The sequence below is a fragment of the Oryza brachyantha genome, chromosome 1, assembly GCF_000231095.2.
Source record: "Oryza brachyantha chromosome 1, ObraRS2, whole genome shotgun sequence".
NCBI lineage: Eukaryota > Viridiplantae > Streptophyta > Magnoliopsida > Poales > Poaceae > Oryza > Oryza brachyantha.
In genome coordinates this window covers 29,941,998-29,957,641 of record NC_023163.2, presented here as the reverse complement: position 1 = coordinate 29,957,641, position 15,644 = coordinate 29,941,998, and the positions used below count along the sequence as shown (strand labels likewise).

Below are 15,644 nucleotides of genomic sequence, written 5' to 3'. Positions count from 1 at the left end.
GATGATGGGTCCCACGTTTGCCTTACAAAGTAGATCCTGCTGTTGATTTTTTTTAATTATTTTGTCGTAGTTTGTTTACATTGACTTTAAATTACGTAAAAGTAGAAATATAAAGGTTTTAATCATAAATTATTTTTTTTCATTCCTTAGATTTACGTGGATACTAATTAATTTGAATATATAAGATTGGTTCATAGACAAATTAAGAGAAAAACAAAACATCTTGGCCCTCATTTTTTAAAAGTCAAATGACTTATTTGCAAATAAAAAATAATTGCGAAAAAATTATGCCAGAGTGACTTCGGTAAGACCATGTATGGGGGCTGACACCTGCCCAGTGCCGAAAGGTCAAGGAAGTTGGTGAACTGATGACAGGAAAGCCGGCGACCGAAGCCCCGGTGAACGGCGATCGTAACTATAACGGTCCTAAGGTAGCGAAATTCCTTGTCGGGTAAGTTCTGTGGATTGGTCAGAGCTGCAAGGAGAGACTCGACGAATGCACCTACAGTTTTGATGGACCTCAGTCACCCGTATAGGTTTTTTGACACGAGACCTTGTGCAAAAGACGAGTACTTCAGAGCCACTTGGCTATACTCCAAACGGTCGGTTCCTGGGGAGAGGGGGAAGGGAGAAGCAGGGCTCAAAGAAAACGAGCCGTGCAAGGACGCGGGGATATAGCAAGTAAGCTGCAAGGTATGGATATGCAGGAAGGGGTGCTCCTAAGGTGTGTAGGGGGTGCCATGGTAAGGGGGAGAAGGGGGAAGAAGCACACTTGAAGAGCGCAGTACAACGGAGAGTTGTATGCTGCGTTTGGGAAGGATGAATCGCTCCCGAAAAGGAGTCTATTGATTCTCTCCCAATTGGTTGGATCGTACTGACCTTGGCCAACAAGCAGAAAAAGGACTGACGTCTTGGGGCGCGCTAGCACACATACTCTTCTTCTGCGAGACTCCATCCAAATCCATTGCGCCTTTGTACCAGAGGAAGATTGTTCCGCGCCTGGGCAGACCCGAGCATGGCATTGGTTCTTCTCTTATTTCTAGTCCCACGAACCCTTGTCCACGAAGCCGCTCCTTGGCTTGTTTACCTCACTTCCACCTATTCCGAGATTGGGTGAATATAGCGGACCAACGGATCTGGTAGTTGACAATCGTTCGGACTTGTTCAAACCTATTTTCTCTTCCAATTCCATGTAGGTAGGCTACCCTCTAACAGTCCACCGAACCTGATATGCGGATAGCGGACCTCGAGCAGGGGGAATAGCTAACAGGTAGGAAGCAGCTGGGCCAAACCAGATAGCTAGGTTCAAAGAAAGGGAGAAGCAGCCCCGCCATGGTACCTTTCTGTTTATTTTCAGCACTAGACTCCACATCAGGATAAGATGGGATGGATTGACTATAACTAACCGAAGCCAGTGAGTGGGATCTCATTGGTAGCCTCGCCTGGTCTCACTTCCCAAAAGCAGTCTTGATTGTTGGTATCGATTATTGTATACATGCGACTTTTCAGATTCGAACTGAAATTGGCCCTCGTCAGACCTATCCATCCAGAGGAAATCGCTTTGGTTACGGGATATGAGCTAAATCAAAAAGCATTTACCTGTGGGTGACCTGCATCCTTCAATAAAATGTAACACTTTCAGGAAGCTACGACTACCAAATCAGGTCCTGCATACAACTAGCCTGCACCCGACACCCAACTTATCTGAATCTCCTTGTCCATATCATTCCTACTGACGACTTTGGAAAACCCTAGTCAGAGTGAGGCATATTCCTAATCTGGGTTTATCCTTGCTAACCGAGGCATATTCCTTTTCGATCGATAGATCATCGATCTTCCGCGTCTCTATTTCTTGTTTCACTGGTAGGAGGGGATGAAGAGTAGAGGTGAGGTCCTTGGACTGCTATTGGATATGCTTAGCCCCCTTTAGCGCTCTCTGGCTCGCTACAACACTTCCTCCCCCTTCGGTCGAGTTGTTTTCATGCCCTATGCTTGATTCCTACTTCCTTGTTTGACAAACCATAGTTTTCCTAGTAAAGGGTTTGGTCGAGCAACCTCTACATTTCTTGAACGGCGACTGCCTGCCCCCTTTCCTAGTTTTGCTAGGGTGGGGTTGTGCGTGAACCGAGTGATGTAGGTGCACAAGAGTACTTCGAGCAGCAAATGTTGAAAAATAATATTTCAAGGAAAAACTTTAAAATCAACTCTAAATTTAGAGTTTAAAATTTAAATTTTAGCTTATAATCATAAACAAAAATAAAAAGATAGGGTGCATATAACTTTTAAAATAGACGGAGTAGCCCACAATTTGTACTGTTATGGTAATATTTGGTAACAATACACCCATACATATGGTGCTATTAAGTTTTCAACAACTTTGGTAGCGTGGAAAATTATAAATGGGATCCTCTCTAATATTGTTCTAACACGTAAAATCCAATACTGCTCACCGAAAAAAATGTCTTCAATCCAAACAAACCCTTACTTTACCTAATGAAAATTGTGCATCAGTTCCCAAATTACACACGAGTAGTGTCTTTTCGGCAACGGCTTGATTTACTCCGTGCTACGCTGAATTGCACTACAGAAAGGCGAGAAGGCCATTGGATTCCCGGGACTTGCAACGGCTCTCCCTCCCTCCCTACCACCCCGGCCCCACCGGTCAGTGACCTTTCCCCAGCCTTGTCACGCAACGGCTCTCCCCTCACTGCCATCCTGGCCCCACCCGCCAGTGACCCCACCGACGACGACTAGGACTAGCCGTTGCCTCGCCTTTCTCCCCCAACGGCCACAACCCCCCGCGCCACCGCCTCCGCCGCAGCCGCGCAGCATAAGTAGCACCCCCCCTCCGCCGCCGCCGTCTCCACCCAACCGCGCCACAATCTCCTCTCGCTCTCGCATTCGCACTCTCACTCTCTCCAGCACCTTCTCCGGCGGACTCGGTCTCTCTCGCGGCGGCGAGGGCGCGATGGCGGCGGGAAGGGGGAGCCACACGCACAAGGCGTTCCTGCTGTGCAACTACGTGCTCCTCGGGGCGGCGTCGAGCTGCATCTTCCTGACGCTCTCGCTCCGCCTCCTCCCATCCCCGTGCGGCCTCCTCCTCCTCTTCCTCCACGCCCTCACCGCCGTCTTCTCCGCCGCGGGCTGCTCGGGCTCCTTCACGGCGCCGGCCACCCCGGCGCAGTGGCACAACGCGCATACGGCCGGCGCCGCCCTCACCGCCATCTTCCAGGGCGCCGTCGCGCTGCTCGCCTTCACCCGCACCTCCGACTTCCTCTCCGAGCTCCAGTCCTACGTCCGCGACGAGGACGGCGCCGTCATCCTCAAGATGGTCGGGGGCCTCGGCACCGCCATCTTCCTCCTCGAGTGGGCCGCGCTCGCCCTCGCCTTCTCGCTCCGCCTCGAGGACGACGACGACGACGCCGCCGACAACAAGAACTGGGCCTCCTACCATGTCTGACGCAACATCACCTCCTCCACTCCACACCACCATTGCTGCGAGCAGAGCAGCTGCAAAGATGTTTCATTTACTCTCACTATTCTTTTGTACTAGTAGCTTTATATGAGTTATCAGATTCTTTTGTACTAAGATGCCAAGGCAAATGTATGTTGCTTTAATGCATTTGCAATGATGCTATGCAATGTATGCATCCACCAGATTCGGTGTTAATATAAACTTGATCTGAAAAGGGTTCTTAGGATCAAGGCATGCACATTCTTGCTTAGGATTCAGCTGTAACAAAAGAACTCAGATGCTTCAGTAGGCTGACAAAATTTGCATCCACCAGATTCAGTGTTAGTGCTATGCAATGCATATCCACCATAAATTTGATCTCAAAATAAGCCTATCTGCACAAACCCAATGAAAGAGGACAATTTTTTTCAGTAGGTTGTCAATGATTTTGCATAGATAAATCACATTTAATCAGCTTCAGCTTGCGTTAACAATAGATAGATACATATCAAATGCAGACAAAGAACGCATCAAAAAAGAATCCATCATCATCAAGTTATAACACATTACTGTCTACAACATCGACAGCAAGACCATCTTCTTGCTCTTCTTCAGCGAAAGGTTGCAAAATGGAGTTGCGCTCCAGACAGTAGCCTTTCTGCAGACTGTAGTGACTAAGCATCTGCTAATCCAGGTGAACCGAAGATGCTTCAGAATCCTACTGGGACGAGGGGAGCAGATTGATCTGAGGAACATCGGTGCCGCCATTGACGGTTTGGATGGTTTTGGACTTCTGGCGAAGCTCGGGTGAAGACTCCAGGGCGTTGCTGGCCTCCTCCGGAGGCAAACACCTCTTGGAGAAGTACGTTGCTATGCTCTTGGGCTTCTTGGAATTCGCTGAAAAAACAAAGAATTTTTTGTTAGCTGAAGAGATGGCAACAATGCAAGATCCCTACTGACAAATGGGATACCAAGTGCAGTACCAGGAGATGAACTTAAGCCTAGCTTGCTAAGGACCTCTTTCTTGACCTGCAGAGGAAAATGACATTTGGAGTTTATTTCATCTGTTCAAGTGTGTTCAGCTGCAAAAACAACTCTAGCGAAGCATATATAAGTAGGTATGGCATTCCTGAATGTTGCATCGTACCTGCCAGCGATTATCGACAAATTCAGAAATCTCCCTCACTTTCTTGTTCAGTTGTGACTTCGAAACACTTGGAAATTTCTGGTGCAGTGAATCAACCAACTTATTGATACCATCACGGCATGATCGTATAACCTTAACCTGCAATGGAATTGAACAAAGGATAAAAAAGGAACATATGTAAGAAATGACATCTCCGGTCAGCAGATTAGCAAAGAATAACTCAATCATTACTTACAATTTCTGTCAGATCAGTGTCTGGTATAGCTGAAGCAGCAGCAGGACTACTCTTCACATTCAACTGATTGGTTTCCTCAGCACTTGCCGATGAACTGTCAATAACCGGTGCATCAATAGTTGCACCTCCCGGACAGATCCGCATTGAAAGAACTTGCAGGCAGAGCTGCTCAATCTTGGCTGTTCCCTTGAGGTCTCCGGCAGTCAATAATTCATCTTTTTCATTACTCAAGTTTGATATCACTAGAGGTTGGCTCTTGCGGAGAGCCTGCTCGGTCAAAGTGTTTAGCACTTTTTGCTGGCGTAAGAGAGCCCTAAATTCCTCAACTTCTGTACACTGGTCAGGTGGTGAGCTAGTGGCTTCTTCATCCTTGTCATCCAAGAGGCTTTCAATTTGAATCCCCTGCAATAAAGAAACTCCAAATGTTCAATTGACTTGAACCTATTCCGCCTGATTTGATCAAATTATTTCATAACAGGGCCTTAATCACAGCTATCAGTTTCCAATGTGTCTAGAACAGAACTAAAAGTGTATCACTATACCTTAAAGAATATAGTTCTTATTCCATAATTTATGTTCTTACAAATTTAACACCTATTTAAGTATGTGCTAAGTATAACTTTTGGCAGGTACAAAGAAGCATAAAGGTAAAGGGAGTTCTACTGAACAAATTGCATATACCACTAATGACAGAATGCCTTGTAGGTTACATTAACTGAATGAATGCCTCTTAGAGGCTACAGTGAGCTTGGAGCTGTCATAATTGATGAATTATATACATGTCTGAATGATAGAATTAGCTTGCACAACATAATATCCTTTAACTAATGCAAGTTGGCAGGTGATTTCTTGGATGTGAACTTATACTTTCACAAAAACAATTAGAGGTTCAATTCTATATTAAACCTGTAAAGAAATCAATTATGAATAAATTACCTCGTTATCTGAGAGGTAACCATCAGGTACAACAAAGCTATCTTCCTCTTCATCTGTGATTTTGGAATCCTCCTCCATAACTTCATCGTTGTCCTTCTCACAGTCAGAAAGGCTCTCACCAGGGTCCTCCTGGATCAAACAACATGAGTAACCCTCGCTAGAAAGAAAGAGAATAAAGGAGCGAAATCACAAATTACCTCTTCCCACTCATCATCACTATCAACCTCATAATCAAGATCAGGATCCATCTTAAGTGGACATCTTGGGCCAACAACAGCACTGGAAATATTGTAGAACCAAAAGCACTAAGAAACATGCATGCAACAATATAGATTGGAAAATATTAAGAAGCATGGTATTTAAATTAAGTGCTCACCTTTTCTTCCTCCAAGTCCCATAATATGCAGGTCTGTTGCTTTTGTCAAATTGCAAAAGCTTTCTCTTTATTGATCTGATTGGCATAGGATTAGCATGATTGGTGCCATGACAATGTAGCTCAGCCACAGGTAGCATATCAACATCATTTGCAAGCTTATCTGATTCATTTTCCTGACTTAAGTTGTGGCTGGTATCTTCATTAGGAGTAGAAAGAACATCCTCAAGCATATCATCAGAGGATTTCTGAAGTTTTAGCTCTTTAAATGCCTCTTTCTTAGGCTTGTTTCTGATCCCCCACCTGGAGGACCTGTTATGGTTAGATAACTTCTGCCAACCACCAATCTGCAGCCTGTGACATATTTCCATGGAATGTTACAGCATTGGCACATCTTAACAATAAGAAAAAAAAACAAAACATGAATAAAGTTCTTGAATGCTATGTTTTTCTGGTAAGGCCTGATGTATGTGGTAACAAGATGGCACATGTAAGAAACATATTGACATTAGAAGGAAACATAGCTAACCTGCGAAGGTCCTCCAAAGACCAGTTTTCTTTTTGAGAGAAGGAAGAATCAATTCTTGATGTAACCAATGATACTACCTCTTTATTGGTGGTGCATGGATCAATGGTTTGAACAGCTAAGTCCTTTCCTCCAGATTTATCAAGTTTTTCAGTGTCTTTCTTATTTTTGAAAAAACGCTCCATCATAGAAGCTTGCTTCTGGATGGCCAGTTGCTTCTTGAGTTGTACAGCTTCCTTCTCACGGCGCTTCTGTTCTTTCTCAACTTCCTCTTGCGACTTCTTTTGTTGCTTTCTACTTTCAGCTTCCTCCTTTTCACGCCGCTTCTGTTCTTTCAGTGCTTCATCTTCCTGCCTTTTATGCTGCTTCTTCCTTTCAGCTTCTTCCTTTTCACGCCGCTTCTGTTCTCTCAGCTGTTTCTTTTGTAGTTTTCTCATTTGAGCATCTTCTTTCTCCTTCTGTTTTAGCTCCTTTTCAATTTGTTTCTGTGCTTTCTGAATTTCCTTTTCCTGAAATTCAGCAGCATAGCATTAGCAAATAAAACTAATGTAGTTTCCTTGCTAAACTACTGTGGCATCACATTGCACTGCCCCCACAAACAAAGTATTTAACCATCGTACTGAACAATATATCCCTTGGATTAATTATAGACATAACTCAAATAACAATAGTTCAAGACCACAACACCAAGATTAGCATGCCTACTGTAAATGACACTTATTTCAGATAGTTTTTTTTCCTGAAGAATAAACTGTAGTAATAGTATAATGCAAGTTCAGCTATATGCTTGTAGTTACAGTTAGCCATTGATAGTTCAAAGAAGATCAAGTGAACTCATGACTAAGATTTTTAGCTCTAATTTTGCAATAGACATAACCAAATTATCATTAATCAAACACAGTGATCATCCTAAAAATTTGACAGAAGATATCCATATGATCATTTCAGGAACAAAACAGGAGAAAATACTGACATTAGTTGAGACGTTTTTTTGCAGCTCAGAGTTATCCACATTCTCAGTAATCCCAGTATCATTATTGCTTTTCACCATCTCTTGCATTGACTCCTTAGCTGTTGATCCAATATTTTTGGCACCCCTGTTTTGTCAATAACGAAAAATATATAACTCCAGAGATTCAAGGTTAAAATAATGTGTGCATCTGTCATAAAAAATGTGCAAGAAAATCCTTAAGACAGAAAGAAATAGCAGAGAAGATACAGACCGTTCAATGTTGCTCTTTTGTGCCAATCTTTCCACCAATGATCTAATACCTTCCAGGTTCAGTACTTTGCTTAACTTTAGTGATACTTTCCTGATATCATTTACTTGAGCTTCAGCTCCTGAAGCTTCTAGAACAGATAAAGTAGCTGCAATAGGTGGGGTCAATCAGTTAGCAGAAAAGGAAATGTATGGAGTTAGACAAATAGATATTCACCGTAAAGCATATATGGAAATTAGATCAATCCAATATAAATTGGAGCACCCCTACAACTATATAAGAAATGGGGTTGCCTTTCCAGAGATAAACAGGATACTTATGTAGCAAATACAGTTGCAACTTAACGAAGTAATAATTGCTCCCACGCAATTATACGAGAAAACAAGCTAATTTCTTATAAAACTTCCACCATGTGTTGAGAAAGGGTTCTTTGACAGCACACCATACTAATAGAGGGGCACTAGTATGGATAAAATCTAAAAGATCATTTATGTGGGTACTTTTATAGATTACATGATAATTTCAGAAATTTCATACAAATATGACTTGGGTTAATCTTTGCACAGATCTTAAGCGCATACAACAAATTAACCCCTATACCAGTATGTACTACAAAAGAATACTATCTACACTATGAGAGGAATTTTCTAGTATAGAGTGGATCTGACCCATTGAATCACTAGTACAATCCACTAGGGTAGTGTGGTGAACCATAAAGGAGACCTTGAGAAAATGGAAGTGGACTAGGACTTAAGTAAGAAGGTTTTGCTTACAATAGATAGCAGTAATCCTCTCATGAATCTTCTTTCTAGCAGTTCTACGTGTACTCAGAGGTCCACGCATTCTCAGAGGAATCACCTTCAAATCTCTTACCTGCCAATGAACAAAAACGAACTAAGTCACCAAACCACATGTCAAACACTGTTGCAAGTGCACGAACTTATAAAGCAGCACAAGAATTCACCTCCCAGCACCAAAGAGCCATCTCTGATTCATCTTCCAGCACATCAGCATCCGGGCTAGATTGCCCATACATCATCCTCTGCCCAATGAGCAGCACAGAACTTCGAACCGAAGCCGCCGAAACACCTTCCATTCCCTTCAGCTTCTCGCATATCTCCTCCACCAACTTGGACAACCCAAGATTGCTCTCCTCCAGCAAGCACCCAACAGCAGCATTGGTCGACAGTTTGCCGGCTTCGAATTGCATCATGTGACCAGAAACCTCCCTGTAATACTCCAGCAGTCCATCGAGCTCTTGGCGACATCCGGCAACAAGCGCATCCTTGTCTGCAGCAGCAAGAGCCGGGCCACTGGAGGCCCTCTTCCTCTTCAGCTGCTTCTGCACTTCCACGATGGTGTCCATCAGCGCAGGAGGAGACTGCTTCTCCAGCGCCGGTTGGCTCGATGCCTGAGCCGGGGCATCGTCAATAGCCATCGCATCAACCGGCTCGAGGTCTGCAGCTCGGTTGAGAGCAACAGGTCCATCTACTTGCATCTGTGACGCCCCTAAATCGTCGCGTGGCTCGGCATCGACATTGTTGGCGGCCTCAGGGTAAGAAACGCCAAGAAGATTGCCGCCTTCCATTGCGGGGAAGGGGAAATGGTGATGGTCAGCAAAGGCGCGAACTTGATGGATTCAGTTCTCGCGACTGCTGATTCAGGAACAGCACATTCATGTACCCACGCCCTTGGAAGAACAAGCACCCCACCCTTCTGGAACCTGGATCAAGATGAATACACATGGAGAGAAAGATAAAATCAGTGTTCTTGCAGTCAAGACGTTCATGAACAAATCAAATATATCTCGGTGTTAGTCTTCAGATCCCAAATTCTCCCACCTAAAAAGCAGGTTTTGAGTTCGACAAAACGGGGCCAGATCCAACGCGAGGGCACCGGTGTATCCAAATTTCTAAAATCTAAAGTATCTTCGGGGAAAAATGCCAATTACCTACTGAAAACGAACAAACTGAGGAGAAAGAAAGACTCAGAGTTCGATTGGCCACGGCAAACACAAGACAAGAACAAAACCCTCCCTCGATACAATCCAACCAAGAATACAAATCGACCCAATCCCAGTGCTCCACTCCACTCCACGCCAATCAAGCCTCGCCGACGAAGCCGAGGAGCGCGACGGGATTACCTGCTCCGACTGTAGGCGGCGGCTCGGTGGCGGAAGGAGGCGGGATCTGGGGAGTGGAAGAGGATTAGGGGGAGGAGGAATGCGGGGGGGGGGGGGGGGGGGATGGGGGGCTATACTTTTCAAGCGGCGCGAGCGAGCGATGGCGCGATTCCCTCGCCGCCGCAGTTTTCCCGCCGATTTGGAACCCGAAAATGGCTTCGCGCCGCGCGAGACGCTGAGATGGGGAATTGGGAAGACGAGGAGACGAGGGCGCGCGCGCGGTGTGTGCGTGCGTGTGTTTTCTTGTTTTTTTTCCCGCGGAGTTTTTGAGAAATTTTTGGGTTTGGCTTCCGCGGGAGGGAGCGATCGAAATGTTGCTGGGCCGCCGCAACGGAGGTGGGCTGTGGGCTGTGGCCATCGCTCAGCTGCTGGCCTCCGGGTTCTAGGCCTGTTAGAATAATTAACTTTCTGGAATTTTTTGAATTTTGAATTTTATTTATTAAATAATTTACAAAATATTTTTTCATTTCAAAAATTTACAAATCTAACCTCCTGCCGCTCTCCTAGAGGGCGAAATGCCTACTTGGCAGACGGCGAGCCGGCCGGCATGGACGACGATGACGGCGGCTGGCAATATTTTTTATTTAGGCCCTTGCTGCCCTTACAAAAGGTGGAAAGGACCTAGATAAAAAATTGTCACTCGCACCCGCTCGGGGAATTTTTGTTAAACCGCGGTTTGATTTATTTATATATATATATATATATATATATATATATATATATAACATATGTAATTGTTTAGTTATAAATATTAGCTTAGCTCAATGGTCATCGTTCTCCTCTTCTATCTAAGAGAAGATAGGTATGGCATCATGTGTTGCCGCTCGCCGGTTGGGCATCCCTTTCCCCTCCAAGGGATATCTGCCTTCACAACCGGTGGCCATCATCAAGAGCCTAACTTCTAGAGCATCTGAAGGTCAATTTTGACTCTCTTGTCCTCCTCGTTTCCTAGTAGCTCTAGAAGGAGCATAACCGTAAGATCTTTAACCATGCTCTATCTTCTGCCCTAGTGGTGCTGGAGACCATCCGCTCGAAGGGCAAGTTGTGGTTCGCTACTGACGTATCGGCTTTTAGCGGCATGTTGGAAGAGTAGCGTTGTTGTAATGGCCCCCCTCAGGTGTCGTGTTAGTTCCTTAGCCCGTTGGTTTGAGTTGTTCTAGCCCCACCCCTTAGGGGTCTCTGCACGAGACCGGTCTACCCTTGTTGCGTTGTGTAGCAACACATCTTTTCTTCTAATATATTAATGCACAAGCTTTTTTACGTTCGAGAAAAAAGAAAGTTAAAAATATTCTCGAAAGTTAAAAATATACTTTAAGATGATCAACTTATATTTTAATATACAAACATAAGTAAAATTGAAAAGACGGAACGTAAATCTCCCAACAAACAGGACGGCGAAAGGGAAACGAAGAAAACCACGACATCACACGTGACACAATGAACGCACGGAGCATCTGTTCCACGGACGACTCGCCGAGCTTTTACATCACAGCAAACCAACCCCCTCCAAAAAAAAAAAAAAAACGAAATCGTCACGAGACCAAGTTCATACAAAAGGTGGCAGCAAACCGCGCGCAAAACCGCGACGAATCATGCACGTCAAGCCGCACGCGTCATGCGACGACGACCCATACCATTACACCAAACCAAGCACGGACGAACGACGAACGACGACGACGACATGGATGTCGCAACGAATTCGAAGCAAAGCAACCGACTACTTGTACGGCCTCCTGCCGAGCCCGGCCGGCATGGACACGGCGGAGTCGACGCTGAGCTCGCTCACCGACCGCGTCGGCCGGTGCCGGCCGCCGGCCACGGACGCCGCCGGCGTGCCGACGCGCGAGGAGATCGACGGCTGGACGCTGCCGCCGCCGGCGCCCTTCCAGAAGGGGCTCTTGGCCCAGCTGCCGATGCTCTGGCCGAGCCCGAACGAGAACCTCGGCTTCTCCTGCGCCGCCTGCTGCTGCTTCTCCAGCTGCTTCTTCAGCATCTGCGCGCGCGCCCTCGCCCTGGCGGACGCCGACAGCGTCGGCGTCATGTAGTTGGGCACGCCGCCGAACGCCGGGCAGCTCGTCAGGCTCTCGTCGTCGCGGATGCTCCCGCCGCCGTAGCTCGACGCCACCTTCGCCGGCCGCGTCGCCCTCGGCTTCGCCGTCGAGTAGGACGACGCCACCGACCGCGCCGGCGTCGCCGTCGCCGTCACCGCCGTCACCGCCGTCTCCCGGTGCGACACGGCGAGAGCCGCCTGCCTGCCGACGTGCTCCGCGTGTTGCCGCCGGGGCAGTACTACCGCCGCCTCCGTCTCGTGCCGGCGCTCGATCGGCGTCCACCACCACGGGCTCCGGCCCGACTGCAGGTCCGCCAAGATCGCGTGCGCCGCCATCGGCGTCGCCTTCAGCAGCTGCCCACGAAAACGACACACCACAAAACAAACCAAACAGTCAGTCACTGCGATGTGTTCAGGTCGTGAACGAAAAAAAAGATGGCGATTTCAGCTCGACACCAACTAACAACGACGGTACACCGTAATCATCGACCATCGCCATGCTTTTAGCTGGCCGGTCACCACATTTTTCGTGCCAAAAATCGTCGCTTTCGCTACGTACTACGCCGTCGGTGCACCTGACGTTCTGGCACCGGCGCCGCCGGCGCCGCGTCCGCGTCGCCGTCGCGGTCGCGGCTCACGGGATGCACCGTACCTGGTGGGAGTAGGCGTAGGCGAGCGCGCGCTCCCGCTTGATCACGGCCTCCACTTTCCGCTTCGTTCGCGCGTCCATCTCGTCGCGGCTCAGCAAGCTGTCGTCCCATATGCCGCCGTCCTGCAACGCACGCGCCACGGCCGGAGTCTGTCACGCCGACGAGAGAAAAGCAAAACCCAAGTGTATGCCACCGGCGGCGCCGCGGCGGGGCTGTCACGTGCTGTTACCTGTGAGCCGGCGCGGCGGGCGGCGTCGCGGAGCATGGCGGCGCGGTGGTGGCCGTTGCGGCGCTCCATGGCCTCGACGCGGCTGGCGCGGACCTGGGACTGGACGCGGACGAGCATCTGCATGCACCGCATGGCGTGCGCCGTCTGCCGACGCACGCTCGGCCCGCGGACCACACCCTGCAGCCGGATCAGCCCGCGCAGGGAGCGGTAGTTCCGCCGCGCCATGTAGCCACGGAACGCGGACTGGATGGCGACGGCGGCGGCGCGGGCGCGGTCCGGCGGGACGGCTCTCCTCGGCCTCGCCGCGCGCGCCGCCCTGGCGGCGTGCCGCGGCTGCCGCCACTCGGTCTCGGCGCGGGTGTGCTGCTGCATCTGCTGCAGCCTCTGCTGCTGCTCCCTGTCCTGATCGAACCTCCTGATGAGCGGCGGCGGCGACGACGGGGGCAGCGGGAGCACGACGGCGGGCTTGTCGTCGTCGACGTCCCGCTGTCGCGGGCGCTCACGCGCCGGCGGAAGCGGAAGCGCCGGTGCTGGGAGCGACGCGGCGGCGGTGGAGGGCGTGGCCGCCGTGACCGTGGCGGGCTTGGCCGGCGTGATCTGGTACTGCGCCCGGCCGTAGCACTGCCGGTCCATCTCCGCGTCGACGAGGATCTTCTCGATGCTGCTCGGCTCGCGGTACAGCGGGATGTTGATCAGCGCCCCCGCCGGCGCCGGCTCGGCGTGCTGCCGCGACCGCCCGAAGCCCCATCGCTTCTTGTCTCGCGCGCCGCTGCCCCTGTGCTGCTGCTGCTGCGAATACTGCGCTACCAGCTGAACCTACCATTGACATCACCACCTGTCACTACTGCTCATCTACTACAAAACCTTACGATAAAATCTCAATCCAAAATCATTAAGCGCCATTACTCTAAAATCTGCAAAAAAAAGCTACGATCAATGGACAGGATATGAACTCGGACAGAACAGTGTTCTCGTCGCTACGACACCGCTGTATTCATGTTCTGATGTACATGTGCATACAGCTTGCAAGAGTTGCTTCCGGGCAAAGAAACTTTTTTTCCCCCAGAACTTTGTCAGTTGGAAATGGGAGAATAGCTTGATTTGTGTTGAGCATAATGAGGATTTTGGTTTTCAAAGGAAAATCAAATGTGTAATTACTACAGTTAATATTTTCAGTGCCACTTACATTTGTTGGCTTATCCCTGGGACTAGTGGTGAAAGCCTTCTTGAGTGCAGTGATCCAGCCTCCCTTCTTGCCCATCTCTTTAACATATCTCCTTGCCACAGTCCTCTGTAATTGATGTTTTCTGCTGAAAACTCAACAATACCATTCCTCCTTGTGCCTGCACATGCAAAAAAACTGAAGGGATGTATAGATATAGCAGATTAGCAGTAAGTTCGTACAAAGTACTGCATCTTTAGTCCTGTTTTCGAATATCTGTAGCTGAGTATATTCCAATGTTGTCATGCTTCCTATTGTGTCCTGCATCCTAAAAGTTTATGTTTTATCATCTAACTGACATCAATGGGTCGATCGAAATCTCTAGGACAGTTTCTATTACTAACAGTTATCGAAGAACATCATATATCCACTGAGAAAGTTTAGCATAAGATCACCTCTTGTATAGATGCCTACTTGTATATGAGTAATATATGTCAAGCTATGGAAACTTTACTAGTAGACATGAATTCTACATCAATAATGCAACACATCAGGAAAAAACTATCTTATCTGCAAACATTACAAAGAATAAAGGATGGAAGTAACAAGTTCATACCTTTTCTATACTTCCCAAGTCTCTCTAGAAATCTTTGCTTATGCTTCGATAAGCTGTTCTTGTCACCTTGTTCTACTAGCCTCACAAGCTCACGATAAATCTTGGTTCATTCTTGATCAAGCTGCATGCATCACGTTCTTGCAAGCAATGGAACCACATTGGTCCATCTCCTTTTCCTTCGAAAACTCTTCATCTGAAACAGGCTGTTATATAGATTTTCTTTCTGGATTGGTGATGAAGGGGAGTGCCCACTTTCCCACTCGATGACATCCAACCAACCTTGCTTGATTGGTAAGCCTCAAAAGCTAGGCAGGAATTTTTGCAGCAGGGAGAACTTGAGGGGCACTATTTTGGCTTGCCTTGCCTTTGTACTTCAAACATGTCTTTTAGACCTCTGCCATGTGTTGGTGTACAAGAACAAACATGGCTTGTGCGGTTGTACAAAAACCTAAAAGGCTGCAATTTTATTGGTCAGAAAAAATATCCTGTATGAGGAGCCTATAAGAAGTTCTGCATGTAAGGGTTTTTATCCACATGCATGCTTCACTATTACTGGTCTAACCAGAAATATGAGAAAATACATTCTTTTTTGTGTTTTGTTAATGATCATATATTTTGAACAGGGCCAGGTGTGAAAGGAGTGTGACAGTCAAAACAGATGTGCTTACCTTCATCTAATAGGCCCTGTTCAGCTGTTACTATGTGAATCAGTCACTGCATCACTCTCAATAATATCTGAAATCATGCTCTGCGCTGGGTAATAAGTGTGTTGGTGATTCAGTTTTGGCACTAGCATACGTGGGTTTTTGAAGTGGGCAATGATGCTGCCTGTCATGCTCATGCTGGTTGTTGGTTAAATAGGAA

At 47.5% G+C, this 15,644-nt stretch overlaps 3 protein-coding genes across 5 annotated transcripts; 1 reads left to right on the top strand and 2 right to left on the bottom strand.

The window, feature by feature from the left end:
• The first annotated feature begins 2,892 nt into the window (after nt 1–2,892).
• On the top strand, nt 2,893–3,863 carry LOC102707632. Its single transcript, XM_006645100.3, has one exon. It carries the CDS (start codon nt 2,969–2,971, stop codon nt 3,458–3,460), a length of 492 nt encoding a protein of 163 aa, XP_006645163.1. The 5' UTR covers nt 2,893–2,968; the 3' UTR covers nt 3,461–3,863.
• Nucleotides 3,800–10,116, bottom strand: LOC102707167 (chromatin assembly factor 1 subunit FSM). Its single transcript, XM_006645098.3, has 13 exons — nt 10,035–10,116; nt 8,856–9,614; nt 8,665–8,764; nt 7,895–8,039; nt 7,645–7,768; nt 6,675–7,180; nt 6,149–6,499; nt 5,970–6,051; nt 5,773–5,901; nt 4,837–5,238; nt 4,602–4,739; nt 4,438–4,483; nt 3,800–4,351 (listed from the first exon to the last, which is right to left on the bottom strand). The coding sequence occupies exons 2-13, from the start codon at nt 9,477–9,479 to the stop codon at nt 4,173–4,175; spliced, it is 2,826 nt and encodes a 941-aa protein (XP_006645161.2). The 5' UTR covers nt 9,480–9,614; nt 10,035–10,116; the 3' UTR covers nt 3,800–4,172.
• A 1,307-nt stretch (nt 10,117–11,423) lies between these two features.
• On the bottom strand, nt 11,424–15,230 carry LOC102706801 (protein IQ-DOMAIN 14). Of its 3 annotated transcripts, none has more exons than XM_040527775.1 (5): nt 14,781–15,230; nt 14,189–14,345; nt 13,003–13,818; nt 12,776–12,895; nt 11,424–12,477 (listed from the first exon to the last, which is right to left on the bottom strand). In XM_040527775.1, exons 2-5 carry the CDS (start codon nt 14,261–14,263, stop codon nt 11,791–11,793), a joined length of 1,698 nt encoding a protein of 565 aa, XP_040383709.1. In that variant the 5' UTR covers nt 14,264–14,345; nt 14,781–15,230; the 3' UTR covers nt 11,424–11,790. The 3 variants fall into 3 exon arrangements, with proteins under 3 accessions (XP_040383709.1, XP_040383712.1, XP_040383714.1); XM_040527778.1 differs by having other exon boundaries at nt 14,189–14,362; nt 14,781–15,226; XM_040527780.1 differs by having other exon boundaries at nt 13,003–13,812; nt 14,781–15,225.
• Nucleotides 15,231–15,644: the final 414 nt, after the last annotated feature.

Bases quoted from the DNA above. Each gene is read 5' to 3' on its own strand.
- LOC102707167 (XM_006645098.3), bottom strand. From the start codon at position 9,479: ATGGAAGGCGGCAATCTTCTTGGCGTTTCTTACCCTGAGGCCGCCAAC. The intron at 7,769-7,894 runs GTCTGTATCTTC...TTGACAAAACAG, and splicing joins CAAAAGAGCAACATTGAACG to GGGTGCCAAAAATATTGGAT. The intron at 6,052-6,148 runs GTGAGCACTTAA...CAATATTTCCAG, and splicing joins GGGACTTGGAGGAAGAAAAG to TGCTGTTGTTGGCCCAAGAT.
- LOC102707632 (XM_006645100.3), top strand. From the start codon at position 2,969: ATGGCGGCGGGAAGGGGGAGCCACACGCACAAGGCGTTCCTGCTGTGC.
- LOC102706801 (XM_040527775.1), bottom strand. From the start codon at position 14,263: ATGGGCAAGAAGGGAGGCTGGATCACTGCACTCAAGAAGGCTTTCACC. The intron at 13,819-14,188 runs GTAAGTGGCACT...TGTCAATGGTAG, and splicing joins CCAGGGATAAGCCAACAAAT to GTTCAGCTGGTAGCGCAGTA. The intron at 12,478-12,775 runs GTACGGTGCATC...TTTCGTGGGCAG, and splicing joins CCTACGCCTACTCCCACCAG to CTGCTGAAGGCGACGCCGAT.